The sequence below is a fragment of the Aethina tumida genome, chromosome 2, assembly GCF_024364675.1.
Source record: "Aethina tumida isolate Nest 87 chromosome 2, icAetTumi1.1, whole genome shotgun sequence".
Classification (NCBI taxonomy): domain Eukaryota; kingdom Metazoa; phylum Arthropoda; class Insecta; order Coleoptera; family Nitidulidae; genus Aethina; species Aethina tumida.
In genome coordinates this window covers 37,287,147-37,306,556 of record NC_065436.1, presented here as the reverse complement: position 1 = coordinate 37,306,556, position 19,410 = coordinate 37,287,147, and the positions used below count along the sequence as shown (strand labels likewise).

The window sequence follows — 19,410 nt, the reverse complement described above, 5'->3', positions numbered from 1 at the left end:
TGTGCCGATTTATTGTAGAAAAATATTCGGAGCGTCTCGCGAGGATTCCACTTAATGAGGGCAAGGAACATCCCGAACCTTTTTATCTTTGTTAGTGCGCCAGTTCATTTTTCACGCGTGCTAAAATGTAAATTCGTCGCCCGTATGGGAAACTTTTATCCGCAACCCGAATTTCCGCCAAAGCGGCCAATTTAATTACCCATCTCCTGCAGGATTACGTACACATACACATAATACAATAAAAAATGTAGGAAAGTAAAGTAAACGTGTCGTGAAAAAGGAACCACGACAAACTTTTGTTTTGTTACCTGACATTTTCGGAATACTTAGGAAATTGCGCGGATTCTTTAAATGTAATTGGAAACTGGCTACTCCCATTATTTATTCCTGTCAATTTGTTTCTCGGATCTAAATCGTCGTCCGGACCAATTTTATCCGCGATGTTTTATTGCCGCATAATAAATCTCTATTCCATAAAGTGTTCTTTCCGGCTTCGATCTTAATTAACCTGTGTTCGTTTATATTTCCTTGACACTTTTTCTTTATTAGAAACCTTAAGGAATATTCGTTAACTTTATCGAATTTATAAAATGATCTTGCAAGTAATTAAAAGAGAGCATTCGAGGGTAGAAGTGACAGCTTGAGTGATAAGTCGACTTTAAATTGTTGCCCTCTTTTTGCCGGCAGTATTTTCTTGATTAATCGCTTTTGATTTGCGTCAAGATTCCATAAATTAACTCGAATTTGTTTTGATGAGTTCATTTTAATTGACGTGAAATTTATTTGGTCGGCTTGAGGCGTAATTTGTAAACTCAACTACCGTCCCGACATATTCTGGACAAAGATTGTAAATCATAAGTCTATTTGTTGTTGTGTGTGAATAATTCTCGTAGCGCAATTGTTAATACTGCACAATACGTCTTCATAAATTCTAAACTTGAAGGTAGAACCGCCGTTATTAATAATGTCTGCTCGCATATATTTTATCCCGATCGTTTCTACTGTTTCTGTCTTGAATAACTATAAATTTTGTCGGTACCAGTGTGTAACTGACATAAATAAATAAATGCCCAGTTAGAATTAAAATTGGTTGATAGTTCAATAGATCAACACTTAATTAAACATCGATTAAATCCATCAATAAATTTGAATAGTCATAACATCAGATATTACAAATTGACCGTCTTGTAGGCGAGTTGGATTTATTGCACAATCAAGGAAGCCCGCACTTTATTACACGAACTACAATAATGACCATAATCTTTTGCCCTTCAAATTTATTACATTATTAAGTGGACTCATATATTTGAACGGAATAAGGTCACCGATGGAATTCATTGATCAGATTTTACCTTATGTCGTGATTTATCTCGCATCATACCAAAATGGATACGGTGCAAAAGAAATATAGCACAATTTATATCGCATCGATTCCAATTACAGGAGAACTATCCAATATTTATCGACAATTTAACCGTTGATTTCGTTCTTTTTTCTATAATAAAAAACGTCTGAAATAAATCTCGTGCAATGTACGTTGTTAATGACGTAATTTAATCCGTGCATTTTTTATACCGATAAAAAACAGAAGTAACGGCGCTTTTATGGAAAACATCGAACAAAAGGGGAACGAGACGACATCAAAGCGACATAAAAAATTCAACAGATAAAACAAGACACATTTGCACGGACCGAATCGCGTTTCACCTGAAAACATCGCCGTTGCAGAACTTTTTGAAATTACACCCATCAAATTTAAGATGAGAACATTTTAATTAATTTCACATCCACGCCAAAACAAGACGTGGAGATTACAACGGCATTGACTGCAACGTTCAGTTGTATAAATCCCGATCACGTCCCAATAAATAAACCGGATTGGAAGGGCAATAACTCCTGCTACTATAATTGGCAATCATGCCACCACCAGTGTTGCTACCTTCCATCTTAGAACCCCACAGGTTGCCGATTATGGAAACATTATTCTGACCAGCGGATCTATTTTTACTTACTGAGAGAGCAACCAAATCTCGTTTTATTTAGTTTCTAAATGCCTGAAAATAAATTTATTTATGAAATCAAAGACGAAGAACACTTTCCCCAACTAGTATACAATAGTTTTCAATAAAAATTCAGTTTCTTTCAGTAATAGATGGATAAAATAAAATCATATAAATGTGTCATGTAACCGTCACTTGGGAACCATTCGACTAAAGAAAGAGGACATTAAAATTACCCCATAAGAGGATTTGAGGTTGTGAATTCCCGATGATAAATTGGCATAAACAGATCCTTTATGATGAAAAAAAAAAAATATTTATAAAATCAAAGAGGAGAGCACATTCCCCAACTAGTACCAATAGTTTTCAATAAAAATTCAGTTTCTTTCATTAAAAGATGGATAAAATAAAACCATGTAAATGTGTCATGTAATCGTTAAAGAAACTGGGATCTATTCGACTAAAGAAAGAGGAGATTAAAATTACCCCACAATAAGAGGATTTGAGGTTGTGAATTCCGGATGATAAATTGGCAAACAGGCCCCTTATAATTAACGGATCACGTCCCTGAAATATACGCACAACATTTGCAGGAAACAACAACGATAAATCACCTCTTTGTACTTTAAATACAGTATTGGCAGAAAGTAGAGCAACTTATAAGTAATGACTTCATTATTCAACACACTTAAGTTACATATGAATAAAAGATTGAAAGTGACATTTTAATTTCTATAATATCTGAAAGCTCAGAATACAAATATCATAAAATTTTATTACGGTGTTGTAAATCGATAATGTAATGACCTCTTTATTCGACTGGTGACGATTAGGAAGAAACAGACGAAGTGCTAGTTTTTTGATATCTCAAAAAACAGGTAAGAATCATAAATGATTAAGAAACAGAGTGATAATTAAGATATAAAATATCAGTTCAGTTTACAAATACAGTTAAATACTAATAATATTTTTTTAATCATGGTAGATGGATAAATTCAGTAAGGTATTTTAAAAAGTTTAAAATATAAGTACCACAAAATGACAATATGAAATACTTAAATTAGACAGATAAATTAATAAAAATAGTAAATCTATTGGATAATGGCCTCATTATCCAACAGGTAAGAATCATAAATGATTAAGAAGCGGAGTGATAATTAAGATATAAAATATCAGTTCAATTTAAAAATACAGTTAAATAATAATACTTTTTTTAATTATGGTAGATGGATAAATTCAGTAAAGTTGTAATTACATTAAACAATGACCTCATTATTCAATTGGCTCTTTGATTTTTCTGCTTTTTTTAATGCTCCAAAATATGAAAAACATAAAATACCAGTTTATAATTTTATAATACAAATCTGCAAATGCGTTTAGTAATAACTTCTCTATTCGACTAATTTAAGTTATACATGAATAAAAAGAAGCAAATGGCATTTTTTTAAATTTATAATATTTTAAAAAGTTTAAAACATAGCTACTATAAAATATTAATATGAAATACTTAAATTAAGAAAAATTGTGATAACTAAAATATAAAATATCAGTTTATATATTAATTATACAATTCTGTAAAGCTCTAAATCCATCAAGTAATGTCCTGTAATAATAAAATATGAATGTGAATATTTCTCAGTATTTGACTGATGTCTCTTATAAATATTATGAATATGTAAATTGACAATTTTATAATTTTTTGTTTAGTAATGGCACAATAATAAAATATTAAGTGCAAAGAAAAATAATTGTTTAATTTTTTCTCTAAAATAGTCCGTCTGTTATAACTCATAAAGTTTTTATACTTTTTATTAGTTGACAAATAATAGAATACTAATGGGAAATTTAATTAAAACTTGGTGGATGAAATGAGCAAATATCCTTGAAATAATGGCCTCATTATTCAACTGATATAATCAACAATAGTATTATTAAATACATTTTTTTATGTTAATTGATTAATGTTAAATAATATATATTTATATCTTATTCACACTATCGCTCATATGTAGAACAACTTTAAAATAAAACAACCTTACGTACATTTAACCTTCTTTTATTTAGTAACTAGTAGCATTTCCATTATTTTTAATAACTTCTAAACACATTTTCTTCATTGTTTTAGTAACTTTTCAATATAATCGTTCGAAATTTCTTAACTTAACTATGTAATTGTTAAATTTATAAAGGCAAGTTAATTTTCAATATACATTTTTTGAACATAATATCCAGGACAAAAATTATTTGAATTTTATAAAAGTCTACTTTCTGCCAATACTGAATATGCAATACTTATTTTGTCTCCGTTTTAATTAAATTGTTCGTTTCTATCCATCATAACGGTTACAAAAAATGTGAGTGGAAAACCTAAACATAAAAAAGCTGAAACGGACCACGTTTTTCATTGTAGATGTAGACAAACAAGAGAAAATAAAAGTTGCACGACACCTAAACATTTTACTCGGTATAATGTAACAGCACTTTCCACTTAAAACCGTCGCGCAACTTTTTCGAGTGCCGCACCAGGTATTACTCGTGTATATTGTTTCGTGTATGGCCTTAAAGAATTTATAATGATGCCGACCCGAAAGTTCAACACTCCATTTTTTAACTTAGTTTTATGCGGGACGCGCATTACCAGAAAATGAAAATTGATACCGAGATGAACCGGCACTAAAAAATAATCGTTTTCCGACAACAACCAATCCTACGACTTCAACTTGATCACGGGAATGTCGCGAATTGTTTTCCAGCCTTTTCAGTTAATTCACAATTAATAATTCAGTTGATAAACGAAGCGAGTGGAAATTCAAAATTGATACATCGCCCTCGCAGATTTAACGATGCTAGCTAGGATAATGGAAAATGTAAATTGATACAATTTTGATGGCAACAATCGTGCGTGGCGCTCACATATCCACAAATGTATATTTTATGCAGCAAATTCAGAAACAATGTTGATGTAAAGTGCTCATAAAGCCATTTTGGCAAAATTGCCACGATTTTACTGGGGTACATTATGACTTTATGTCAGCCGTACGCGATTTCTCCGACGTTCCTCTAAGTAAACCGTAAAAATTCAATAAAAACTCGCATAATCCCATTTTGCACAATTTTTACTTTGTCCCGCTTTATCTCATATTCAGTTATAAATAAATGTTTATTTCAAATACACATCCGGGATCACATATCTATTTTATTGCACATATTAAACAACATTAAGAGTAAAATTTACCCACCGGAACATCGCTCAAAGTTGGAACGCAGTTTTCAAGTTTTTCAAACGGCAAAACTAACTAGCTAACGGAGATAATGTAACGAAAACTAATTAGTTTCAGTAAAGAGACAGTGAAGATATAAGAGTTTTTTATGGATGGCAATTTTAGTGGCAATCGGACTCGTAAAACTCCCATAAAAGAAAATAAGAAAAAAAGACCAAGAACCTGGTTTGCAACTTCACATAAGTTTATAATAATATTTTTATTGGAGAACGAACTTTTACGTACCGAAGCACCAGATTACGAAACTTCTTTAATTTATGTTTCCAACCACTAAAACAAACATAAATTTTATTAGATATTTTTGTAATGTGGAATCCACTGCTTAATTTTCATATTTAAAATACAAAGAAATTTATATTAGCTAGACAGGGTTATTATCCTAAAACCATTTATTCCAATAAAAGACTGGTCTACTAATATTTTCATTAATTGAATTTGGAGAAAAGGTATTATTATATTAAATGGTTTAACGAACAGTCTTGTTCTTAATTTACGAGCTAACTAAACGAAATTAGGGAATGCGAATGTCTAAATCATAGACCGGATAATAACTTTATTTCGAGGTAGTTCAATTTTCGAACGGGGCGATTTTATCGTGCCTTTTAAAAATCAAATGCGCCAATAGACGTTTTATTTCCCGATATATAACTGCACTCTTATCTACAAGAAACACACCATTTAACTGGTTCGCCATCCTATTAAGAGCAACTTTTTTTAAAAGGCGAAGAATCAATAACTCGAGTTGTAAGTTAAACGGCTTATTTTTAAAATAGGTTTCCCGATTGAATTATTTTCTGCTTTGTCAGAAAACTTTTTCTCATATTTCAGGAAGAAAAAAATACGCTCCATTAACAAACCCCTTAAAAAGTCATTGTTCGGACCAGATTCCTGCGAACAGATAGTTGCCTTTCTTCTACGTGTCACTGATTTTAATAACAAAGATACGTATCTTTATCACTCTTTTTGTTTGTTTTAATGGGGAGAAAAACCGATAAAATTATCGTCAGTGATTTTGATTAAAATTCACGATGCCCCAGCATCACAATACTGGTATTTCAAACAACAGTACTTCGCTTCGAGTATTAACAATTCAAGACTTCTGAAAGAAATTATAATATCAGAGGAATTTAAAGATAGATATAACAAGGCATATCATAAATATTTTATCATTTATTTTGAAAAACCAACAAATATAAATGTTTTATTACATTAAATGTTCTAGAATATCCGTTGATAAAAATCAGCCATTTTTCAACACAACCTAATTTTATTTTAAATAGCGAGTGGTGGTTTTGTTTATGGGTCATGACTATTTAATATCCGGTTTTAGTGGTTTGTTCGCCTTTTTATATCGCACATAAACCGAGTGAGAACCAATTCCTTTAGCTAAAGACCGAGGAGACAAAGGAAATCTCCCAAAACTATTCTATTGTCGGATAAGGTCATGAAATAACATCAAATGCTTTTAATCTAGAAAACCGGAAAAGTTATCATGGCAGTGTATTAAAAATATGTTGAAAATTGGTGAAAGTAAATACGCAAACGAACGCGTCACAAACTTGAAGTATAATATAAATAAATTTGGGTTTAGATAAATAATTCATATCATACCGGTTTAGATACACCCTTAGTATGTATTTATGTAAAATAAGTCATAAAAGTGATTTAGAGTAAAGCTACTTTAAATTTTGCACCATAAAAATTTTATTTGTCACATTCACTTCAACCCTTATGCAAATATTAATGCAAACATTCTTTATCCGGTTTACGTTAACATTAAATTCAATAATAACTTAATAAATATAACAAAATAAATTGTGGAACAAATGTGAGCGGCGTAAATAATAATGGGATTTTGAGAAGCAAAACAATCGAGCTTTAATAACGGACATAAACTTGCATGAAAATACGACACGTTAATAACAAATGTGGCCCCGTTCTATTATCCACAGTGGATAAGGGTTGTTGGTTCTGCGCCTCTCCCGCCGCCTCCCCTCTTGTACTCGCACGCAGATAAATTTCGTTTTGAACACGATTAATAATTGTCCTGAATAAAAAACGATGCAATTAACGTTATTCAAGTCACCTTCCACAGTTATGAACCCGTAATTCCATTAGTCTGGCGCATGCATTATCCCGAAGATCCCGTTTGAAACTTAATCGTGGCCCACTTTACACTTCGATAATTTAAATTGATCCTAATGGGTTTTGTGCAATTCATCATTGAATAACTACGGGAACGAGTGAAGGAACATTTCGAGGCGTCTCTGTTTTGGAAACGTCGAAAACACACCGTGGATCGTTTGTAATCTGTGATTTATCGGTCTTGTCTTCCAACTATCTAATTCCTAAGTTTTCATGCTGGAGATGTGCAACTTTCCCTGTATTTATCGCCGCGATTATATCCGAACATTAATTTCATTAACTTGGAAACGACTCACTAACTTTTGCCAAATTGGTGCTTGAAAAACTGGCCCAAACTTTGTAACCGCAACATTTTTTCTTAGTAACACTCATAGAACAATTTTCTGCATAAATATCAATTGTATTGAACAAGAAAGCGAAATAATTTCCACTAAAGCAAATCGTAATGAAAACGTCGGAGCGTCTCGGAATCCCGGTGGCGAATGCAATTATATCAATATTTAATATTTACGGGTGTATCTGGCCGGGGTAATAACGCCGTCGTCGACGCCCCGCGCAAATAAATTTACATTCTGGATGAGGCTGCGGTCATAATTTCTAATTAGAGACGGAAATTTCATTAGCTCAGACTTGAACGCTCGCAAATACCGAAATCTCTACCTGGTCGACTGAAAATATTGCGCATTTCTTCGACTCATTTACCACTGATCGATAATCAATTACAGTCACGTTTAATGTGCCGAAGGCAAAAGAAACGTTAATTAATTATGACCAAAGTTTAGTTAGTTTTGTTCGGTGTCGCATATTTTGTTTTTGATCTGGCTAACGCTCAACTCGAATCATACCTTGTAATTAAGTAGCGACGACGAGAATTTCAGCGTAAGAGTTTAAGTGCTTCGTTTGGTAAACGGAATCCGAATAAATTGCAGAAACAACGTTGCGAATTTTCCGGCAGTAAGTTTACGTTTTGAAAGATTTATTAACTCGGTGCGACGCGGCGTCTTTAATTTATTTGGATGAAAGGAAAAGAGATAGTTAGTTTGTGGCTGGTTTCAAAGTCAGATTAGAGTTAGTTTCGGTCTTTAATTAAGGAATTATGGAAGCAATCAGGTAAGCGAATATCGATTGCGGGACGTCCAAACTACCCTCTAACTGCACCGTTTTTAATTAGAAACTCTTCTACATGGAATGCGTTGAGAATGTGTTTTAAATAATTAATTTTTATATGCAATATTTTTCAATATTGCAACAAATTTAAAAAATAAATCTTTCATGTAAGTAACACGTAGTTGTATGTAACAAACAAATATTTCAGTAATATCTTTTTATTTCCCAATAGGTAACACAGTTACGTTTAATTAAAAACTTTTATTTTATGTACTGTTCTCTACGAAAAATATTAAGACAGTAAAATCTTTATTAAAAAAGGAAAATATCTTTTAGTAGATAATTATCCCCGAGTAATAACTGACATTTCATCTTTGCACCCTCGGCACTCGTTAGCAATGCAATTCGCGATTCCCTTAGAAAGTAGATAAGCTCTAGAAACAAAAAGTGCGACATCAAAAATTTTAATTAATTTCTCCGTAATCGTTACCTGGTGCTGTAATCTCCAACATAGCACACACTAACAGCTTCCTTAATTATTTTTCCCCTTACGTTATTATGTTATTTTTTAATCTGATTATTTATGACGGACTTGTTTTGGCCGATGTGCAGTCGTAAATTTCAGGCGATTTTCGAATTTCTGACATGTACTTAATGTAATGATGATTTATGGTGTAATTGAGTTTTATAGAAAATCAAACACATAAATAAATCCTTTATTGATGATTAATTGCTAGAAATAAAAATATTATATTTGAAACAAAACATGTTTCATAATCATATTTCTGGAAATTTAATATGTAGCACTCGTATTTCAAAAAATGGCGGATGTGCGGTTTTTTGTTTTATATTTGAAACAAAAAGTTATAAATAATTAGTAAAAAATTATAATCGTTATGTGAACAATATTTGAAACCAAATATGCACATAGACTCAATAAATATAGGAAAATTACCACGTTTGATATTGTATATTCATTCTCATTTGATTTTTGTTCATTAATCGTGTATTTTGGCATCATCGACTGCCACGTAAATTCACTAGTTTCGACCTGAATTCCAGCATTCAAATCAGGTTTATTTCAGTTTATTATCTGCCAATTCTATTGTTTAAATGGGACAAAGCAATCGGTATAATGGCTGTTGAAAAATGCAAGGATATTAATTGTAGAAAACTAATTATACTAAACAAAACAAAACTGAACAAACAATCGATATTTCCGCAATTGGATTTGTAAATACGTAATGTTTAATTTTACGATTTTCTCCAAAGACCAATCGAACAAAAATTGATTTTGCATTACAATGGGCACAAACAAACAGTCGAATTTGATTTTTCGATTGGATTTTGATGATTGAATTTTCCACACGTAATCCTTGTTTTTTGTGGACTCGGTGATATTTTTAATAGGACGTTAACATTATTATGGTCTTGGCAAGTAATATAGTGTGTGACTTTTATCCCGCATGATAAAAGTTAAGTGTGTGAGTGATGCTGATGATAAAAGTATATAACCCGAAAAGATTTCAGCAGTAATATTAAAGCAACGGCCTGTACGTATTACAGCTAATAAAACACTTAACTTCATATCTTCATTGTTGCACGGCACAGCTAAAACCGATTTATCCATAAAGAAGATGCACAATTTTCAAAACACGTAAACATCAGTTAGTGCAAATTTTCGGTTTTCGCTAAGCTTTATTATCGACTGTTTTTGCACGAGGATTCGGAGCAAATGGAAACATTTCCCGTTCACAATGTAACTCGTTAACTTAAATGCTTATTTGCATTTTTCTACGTTTTTGTTTTTGGGACGCGAACCATTAAAGGGAACACGTTATTTCTGAATAAACTTTCGGAATTATGTTTCCATTAGAAGCGAAATAGTTTCGATCGTGAAGCAGTTTGTAACTAAAGTTTAAATCTAAAGATGGGGTAATCGTCAAAGGGCTAATTGTCGCTTAAAATCGAATAACAGGAGTTCATCTAAACTGCCTGTTTAATTCAACTGGTAGTTTGTGCAGACGTGCCACACAATTAACAGAATCCCGATTAATCTCGCTACACAAAGTTACAGACTGTGATTTAACAAATTTTCCCGACACTATATTTCTTGATAAAACTAATTGAGCGTGAACAAAAGTCATAACATTCGAAGGTAATTTTTCCTTTAGTTTTTGCTGCACTACGGTAAAACCTTAACACAGATTAACGACACGATGCACTATGCATCCATTAAATTCGTATTCATATTAGTTTAGGTACGAATTTTTTGTTCGTTTCTCTTTTGTTAAAAGTAAAATAGAGATCGAGCGTTCCCGGAACGCAGACCAACTTAATTAACTCAGATTTTTCTACGCCGATAAACTCCAGTTACGCCTGGGAAATACGTTTCATACGTTTGTTTTGTTTGATTTCAGATGAAGTGGCTGGTCGTGTGCGTCCTGGCGATCGTCCTTATAACCTTAGCAGTGGCTGATGGCGAAATTTGGGAGGAGGACGATCACGAGGTGCTGATCAGAAGCGAACGAGGAGCCAAAAACCGTGGTAAGCAACGCGAAATTCTTCATTTGTTTCATTTCGATCAGACATTTTATAGTTGAACGCATTTATTTTCGCCCCCATCCTTCGTTCCTTCCCTCACCCCAGATTGATAAGTGTTTGAGTGGCGTACGGTCTGTTTCTTGCCCCTCGATCATCGATCGGGCTAAACCGCCCGTTTCAGATACAAGTTCGATGCAGATGCGGGCTCCGTTGTGTGCTCGAGCAGGAATGCAAATGGAAGGAAAAATGATTACTATCTGGAGAGATACACAACGTTCAAGTCGGCGGAGAGAAAGAAAATAAAAGTACAAGTACAAGGTCTGTGTTGAGTCGAGTTCTTTCATTTCGTACTTGCGGATATCGAATTATTAAACCGGAACGTAAGCCACGAAATGAAACGTAAATTATCGGAAATTCATCGAGATCTTCGTGTTATTATCGTCTCATTATACAACCTTCTGTTCCGGTAACGAAATTAATTAATACCTCCACAAAAATCGACCAAAAGTTATAAATTATTGTTTCATTTTAACAGTAAAAATATGTTACAATAGAAATAAGCAAAAACATGGAAATGTATTATTAAATTTGGAACAAAACTCATCAAGCTCATTGTTATGAATAAAATATGTTGATAGTTTGCCCACCATAATTGAACATAAAACATACAAAGCATTAAATGCGCTCTACTGTCAGTATAAACGTTAATTTTTAATTTATCGTTTTATTATATTGCTAAATATTAAATTCCTTGCATATAAAGTACTACTTTAGTTAGTTTGAATGTTTTGTTATATATTGAAATCTGGTTGGATTAAAATGGATTAACAAATTTATTTAACTTGACTCGCAGGACAAAACTAACTTCTATATTATGTTGATGTTGGAATTGGACACCGTACATATTATGTACATCTAATCTTGAAACAATATTTGGTCTGCGAACTACAATTCTCACCAAACTCCGGCAGAGCATTTTCAGTTTTATGCTAAAACCAATAAAATTTATTCTGAAAGCACAACAATAATTCTCTCAAATTGTAAATGTATTTGAGCCTTTGTATTTGTCATCACCAAATTAATATGTATACTCTCGAGAGCTCCACTTTAACGTTCCCATTCAACTTTAATTAATACTATGAAATTATTTACAAGTTAAGGGTTGCTATTTGATATTCTCTTTATGTGATCCGTGAACATTCCCATTTCCATGATATATTTCACTTCGTTTACAAACAATAGGTATATTCGGCCCAGAACCAACAAACTTTATATTAAAAAAATTACTTTTAAAATCAACAATTTCATTTAAATTCCTTTTGAGTACATATATCAATCAATATACTTTATAAAAACAATAAGAAAATTAATTTTAAATAATCAGTGATTTTATATATTAATTAATCTGTTTACAATTAGGAGAAATCCTGGAGAAATAAAAAATTAACAATTTATTGTATGTATTCAACCCGAAACCATCAAACTTTATATTAAAAAATGATGAATCAACAATTATATTTAAATTTCTTATGAGTATATATCAATCAATATTTTTAATAAAAACAATAAGAAAATTAATTATAAATAATCAATGATTTTATATGTTAATTAATAAAAATGTATTCGTCCCAGAACCAACAAACTTTATATTAAAAAATTATTTTTAAAATCAACAATTTCATTTATATTCCTTACAAGTACTTATATCAATCAATATTTTTTATAAAAACAATAAGAAAATTAATTATAATTGACATATTTCTGTATACAATTGCGAGAAAACCTGGAGAAATAAAAAATGATTTTTAAAACCAACAATTATATTTAAATTTTTTATGAATACATATATCAATCAATATTTTTAATAAAAATAATAAGAAAATTAATTATAAATTATCAATGATTTTATATGTTAATTAATAAAAGTGATAGTTGACATATTTCTGTTTACAATTACGAGAAAACCTAAAGAAATAAAAAATTCAGTTCATGATCGAGAAAAAAAAATAAATACCGTTAGTAAAATTAATAATAACCAGTTTAAAATGACAAGTGGAGCTGTTAAGTGAGAACAAGATAAACATGTTAAGAAGTAAATAATTAAATTGACTGGTTCGAGCACGTCGCAGCATCGATCGACATTATTCAACAGCAAACAAAGTCGAAATTAATTTCTCGCAGTGTTTCAGCATAAACTTGTACTTATAGTTACGCCGATACGTGTTCGCCTTAACAATATTACTTTTCGACGCGGGTATTTAATATTTACGAAACTTTTACTCGTAAACCAAAATTAATTCGAACGTTCGAAGCGTCTGAGAACTTTTAACACCGACACACCACCATCTCAACTTTATTCGCCTGATTAAACTTCAAATGCCGACCGACTATTTTCTCCGACAAAGATCAATTATACAACTTTATTTGTTAGATCTGTGCCGAAAACTTTTTCATTGATGCCGTATTGTTCAACAACTTAACTTGATCCACTTATCCGCTTTTCAAAAAGTGAACACTCAGTCTGTTTTCCAAGATATAAAAAGTCTGAGTGTTAAATTTTTTATTATTAACAACACAGACCGTTGACACCTCGTCCATAAAAAAGCAAAAACTTGCTCTGAATGGGAATGGTGAAATTAAAATCTGAAAAAAATCACGACAAGAAACAATTAACGTCCTTTTTATAGGAGGCATTGAAAAGTTTGTTGAAATTAAAAGCAACTTTTGTTCGCGACGGGGCAAAAACAGGTGTAGTTTAGTTTGAAACATTAATAGAATCGTTTCCGTTGTTTTATTCTATCGAGAATGGATCCCATTAAGCTTCTGGGTATTGTCGATACGAAACGGAGCTTTGTCCTTAGAGATAGATAAGCACTATCAACGTATAAACAACGTAATTCCTTTACACAATTCATTAATCACCAGGGAATTTCACACGATATTCCTGCACATGTGTGAATGGATGTACAAAAATAATAAAATATTGACAAATATGGTTAAACTTTTATAAAAATACATTTAAAATTTAATAAACATTATTAGATTAATTAATTAATAAGATAAAAGGGAGAGATAAAAGTTCAACACAAGCATCAAATAAGAAAATCCGGTAGTTAATTAAGTTTTATTAATACAATTTATTGTGAACGATCCTCAATATTTTCGTGCGAAAAGCTGAGCTTTATAGAGTCAATAATTCGATTGGCGTTGTCCAAACAAAAGCGTCTTTCGTTTTGTTTTCGGCTTTAATGGGCAAACGCTTCTGGAGATCGTTAATGGTCTGTTTTGTTTTATATTTATTCACTCCATGATTCGATTATTGATTTTCTTGGTGCCAAATCGCAAAAGGTTTATTTCGAAATGAGGAAAAAACAATCGCGCCCGACATTGCCGTATTGTATGACCCAAAGGTTTCGAATAATTGTCCGTCGTTCATTTTATTGTCTGCTTTATCGTTTCGCCATGTTCAGTTTTAATTACTTTTATATCGGTGTGATTGTGATGCCGACTGGTATTTCGCAAAAAAAAAAACTCGCTTTGTTTAAAAATTTTGCATTTCAAATTCAAAAATGAAAAGTGAATAAAAGATTTGAATGTTGTCAATTATCGGGTTTTATGCGCACAGCTAAAATCAGCTTATATCGTTCGGTTTATATTTTCATGCTATTTACATCATCTCCAGCATCTTTCTCCGTAAAGTAATCCGGGAGATTTGAATATGACAAGGGTCTTTCTATATTTAGTGAGTAGGGACAGGCAGTTATTGCCAATGTACAAGATTTCCAGTTTACAACGCAAAGTCCGGATTTCTAAAATATAATCTCTCGAAAATATATGAAATAACGAGCCGAATCAAAAGAGACAATTTTTCGCTTTTTCCTTTGAATGTCTCTCTATGTGCTACCAAATAAAATAGTATTTTTCTCTTGTTCCATGCCAATGCAGCATTAAAAATTCAAATAAAGCTACTTGACAATAAAAATTACATGTCTATGCAGAAAAATGGGTAAAATAAAATCAGTTATTAATTTTTAATAACTTGTTGACATGTTCACATATTTTCATGAAGCTTTTGTGTTATTTTAAAGGCAAGAAAAACTCATTAAATTACACAGCAAAAAGATGAAAAGGAAAGGAAGGCTCACTGAAAACAGACTCTTACTAGAGGGTAATTAGCCGCGTTGTTTGTGTACATTGTAAATTAATTTGTAAATTGTAGTCATAAATTATTTCCCGTATATTAAAAATTATTTAATTGTTGAAACTGTAACATAATTATGCGAATGGCAAATAATTTAAATTAATTTTCCAATTCTGGCAACGTGAAATAATTACAAGTAGAAATAAAATTATGGAAGTAATTTCCGTGGAATTATGCAGTAGTTTGAATGCGGGCAGATATTTTTGTGTGTTTAAACGCTTGAAAGTTTAAAATTCAACTGCCAAGCAAAAAAAGGCACATTCTTAATTGAAAGTATTTATTCTAGACGGTTCGGCTTTTTGTCGCTAAACAGTCACGTCCTCTCGAAGCGAAAGAAAGATAATAAAGAATCTTAAAATTATACAAAAATATTCCGCAAAAATTAAAGTGCCCTAAAGTATTAAAACGTGAAATGAATAATTATACGCAAAGTTCGGTCATAAAACTCGCTTTTAAAAACGGTGCGCCAACTTGCTTCAAGCAAATTATTACTTTTTTTTGAATCTCGACGCCGCAAAGACATCCAGATCATTTCACTCAATTTTTGAGTCACATAAAAAAACATGAATTAATCTACACAAATTAACAAAAAATTTTGACTAGAAAAAAGGTGGATGATTTAATTTGCTTGCGTGGAATTCAAATTTACCGTTAAAATTGTGCTAATGTTGGTTTTGCAGGTCTATTTATTTTTAAATGGAAGATATAAGCTTTAATTAAATTAAATTGTTTTAGGACATTGGTTTGTTAACTAGCATGTAAGATTTCACAGAACATCAGTACAGTGAGGCCACAAGTGAGTGTTCTCCTGGAAAACAAAAATTTCATTCAAAGTTATTGAATGTTGACTATTATTCACAATGTTTATTGGATAAAGAATCTGCTGCAGCCTGACAATCTTTTAAAGTCATCGTAGATGTTTTCCTTGGAAAAAAGAAAATTGATAAGTACAGACATATTGTTACTGAATTATTGAAAAATTATTGAATTATTGAATTAGGTACACCTAGGATGTCACTCAAAATGCATTTTTTGCATTCATATTTGTACTTTTTCCTACAAAACCTGGGTGCGATGAGCAATGGACAAGGAGAACGTCCTCATCAAGATTTAATGAAAGTAAAAGAAAGTATGAAGAATTTTGAGACAAAATATACTGGGAGATTATTACTGGAATCTAATTTGTGTAATTGACACAGAGAACTGCCATTCACTTTTGAAATGTTCTTTATTTTTTTATATTTCGCAAATCTGACCTAATAGACAAAACACAGTTACGGATTCGAATTCAGCGAAATACCTTACAAACACTATTTAGTTACCCCAGTCCAAAACTTTGCATACCAGGACAAAACTTAATAATTCATCACATACACAAGATTCTCTTGACTTGGAGAATTCATGGAGAATAGAAAAAGGGTATTTATTTGAAATTTCTGTTATTTTAACAAAAATATATAAAATTCTTCTTACAAGCGAATATGTATGTATGTAACATTTGTTTGATGTCTTACTTATTATGTGAAGAAAAGAAAGAAAGGTTTAGGTGTACTGTTAATCTACTTTTAGAATAGTGAACTCTTCTATTTTCTTCATACTTTCCATTTCAATATCTTAAGAAAGTTTTAGTTTACTTTAAACAATAGTAAAGAAGGAAAGGTCTATCTTCCAAGGAGAAAAGAAGAATTTGTATGATTTCAAAGAAAAATGGATTTATTTGACTTCTGGATATCACTAATTTTCATAACAAAATCATAAAAAGAATATTACTTATTAAATTAAATTTGAAATTTGTAGAATAGTTCATAGTTTTAATCAATATCATATTTCTTTTTGCCAAGGCTTTTAGAATGATACTAATAAATAATGAATATTTCTGATTTTTTGGCGTTTCTCCAAATCAGTTTTTGACATCTTCCAAGAATAAAAAATAAACCAGAAAAAAATGTAAGACAGTTCATACTATTGATCGACCATATCTTTTTTGACATCGGTTTTAAATTGATACCAAAAAATAATAATAATAATCTTTCAGATATGTTCAGTTTCTATATATGCATGAAATTTGTAAAATTGTTCGTAGTTTTAATCAATAACATAATTTTGACAAAGCTTTCAGAATTACAGTCCATATTATATAACTATCTTAAGAAAATCAGGAAAAATATATAAATTAGCTAATTAAAAAAGAATAAAAGTAAATCAGTCTTTGACACCTTCCAAGATGAAGAAATAAATTATAGAAATTGTATAACAATTCATACTTTTGATCAACCACATGTTTTTTCACATTGTTTTTAAATAAAAATTAATTTATATGTCTTCTAAATATCCAATTTCTATATATAAAAAATCACGAAATTAGAAAATTTGTTCATAATTATAATTCATAATCATTAATCAATAACATATTTTTAGAATTATTGTAATAAGTAATGATTTTTAATAACTTTCTATAAACTTTCGTTTATATTGTCTGTCCAAAATAAATAAAGATAATGTACCAGTTCGACCCATCGTTAGTACTTCTGGATCACTTACATACAACTTGGCTAAGTATCTTACCAGATTGTTACAACCTCATGTTGGAAACATCCCAACCTTTATTAAAAATTCCACTCATTTTGTTGAGATATTGAAAGAATTACATCTTGATGTAAGATAAACTGGTCAGTTTCGACGTAGTGTCACTTTTTACTAAAGTTCCTATCAATGAATCCTTAAACATGATATCAGAAATATTCCCTCTAGATATAGTGGATCTTTTCCGTTCGTGCCTTACTGAAAGGTATTTCTTTTTGAACAACAAATTCTATAAACAGACCAGTGATCGCCAATTTCTTTATGGAAAAGTTTGAACAAAAAGCGTTTGAGACTTCCAAACATAAACCTTTTGTTTGGTACCGTTACGTGGATAATACTTTCGTGATATGAAAACATGGACAAGAAAACCTAGATCAATTTCTAAAACACCTAAACTCTCAACATAACAATATCAATTCACAATGGAATTGGAGAAGGAGAACTAAATACCTTTTTTGGATGTCCTAGTAAAAAGGGTGATTGAACATTTAGACCATAAAGTATACTGAAAACCTTCACACACTGATCGGTATCTACATAAACTATCTAACCATCATCCTAGTCAAAAACAAGGGCTCGTGCCAGCGAAAGGTCAGGAAATAATTCCAATACACATATAACTATAAACCCGAACAAATATAGATATTAGGTAATATAGTCAACAATTGGAGAAGGGGTAAAAATTAGAATAAAAGGCCAGAAAGAAATTGTGGCCAGTCGAAACGTTTGACTTAAGTGTTTATCAAATGGTGTGGTGGAGTAGTGGGCAATGCCAAAACACATGTTATACAATTGCATTAGTAAACTCATTTAAGAGAATCATCTCATAATAAATATAAATTATACGTCATAATTTAAAATATTATTTCATACAAACGAATAAAATAAATTAACTCACATTATGCCTCCATCAGAATTGAGTTTTAATCTCCCTGAACATGTAATTTCCCCAAGTGGTTAATAAAAACTATAAGGAATCATATGTACTAAAAATCCCGCCACTTTGCAAAATTACCATGTGAATTATTATTATTCTAAATTGATGACTGACGATGATTACTATAACCAACTGATTATGACACTCTTCTCTAACCTTTGAAATATATTTCAATGGGAAAAAATAATGAATAATTACTAATCAACTTAAAAACAGACATTACATACTGCACCACTTATTTCGCCGACACGGTTTGAGTGGCGTGAAATTCAAATTTTAAATTGAATACGGTTAGAATATACATTTAATTTAAAAATTCCTTTCCACTTACAATGAATTATATTTTAAAAATACATTTAAACTACAGTTGATTAATTATTTTCTAAAATTTAGTATTTGAAATATTTTAAATTATTATTTTGGTTTTCTTTATTAACTTTCCAATAAAATTCTGTTTGTAGTAAAAATAATCTCAAAACAAAACAAAATTTCAAAGTCTAAATAAGTCAAAGTCGGAAAGTTTTCGAAACAACATTTGTTCCGTTCTGTTTATCGTGCATAATTTGTCAAACGAAATAATTTGGCAAATGTTACAATATTAAGACGTATACG

At 31.0% G+C, this 19,410-nt stretch overlaps 1 protein-coding gene across 3 annotated transcripts in view; it reads left to right on the top strand.

Annotated features, from left to right (window-relative positions):
- Positions 1-19,410, top strand: part of LOC109599021 (pleiotrophin) — a 59,757-nt gene that overhangs the window by 13,570 nt on the left and 26,777 nt on the right. For 2 of the 3 annotated variants that reach the window (XM_020014952.2, XM_020014955.2), the window contains exon 2: positions 10,954-11,080. In XM_020014952.2, the coding sequence (XP_019870511.1) occupies positions 10,954-11,080 (127 nt within the window). The remainder of the gene's footprint in view (positions 1-10,953; positions 11,081-19,410) is intronic. The other variant, XM_020014954.2, reaches the window with a different exon arrangement.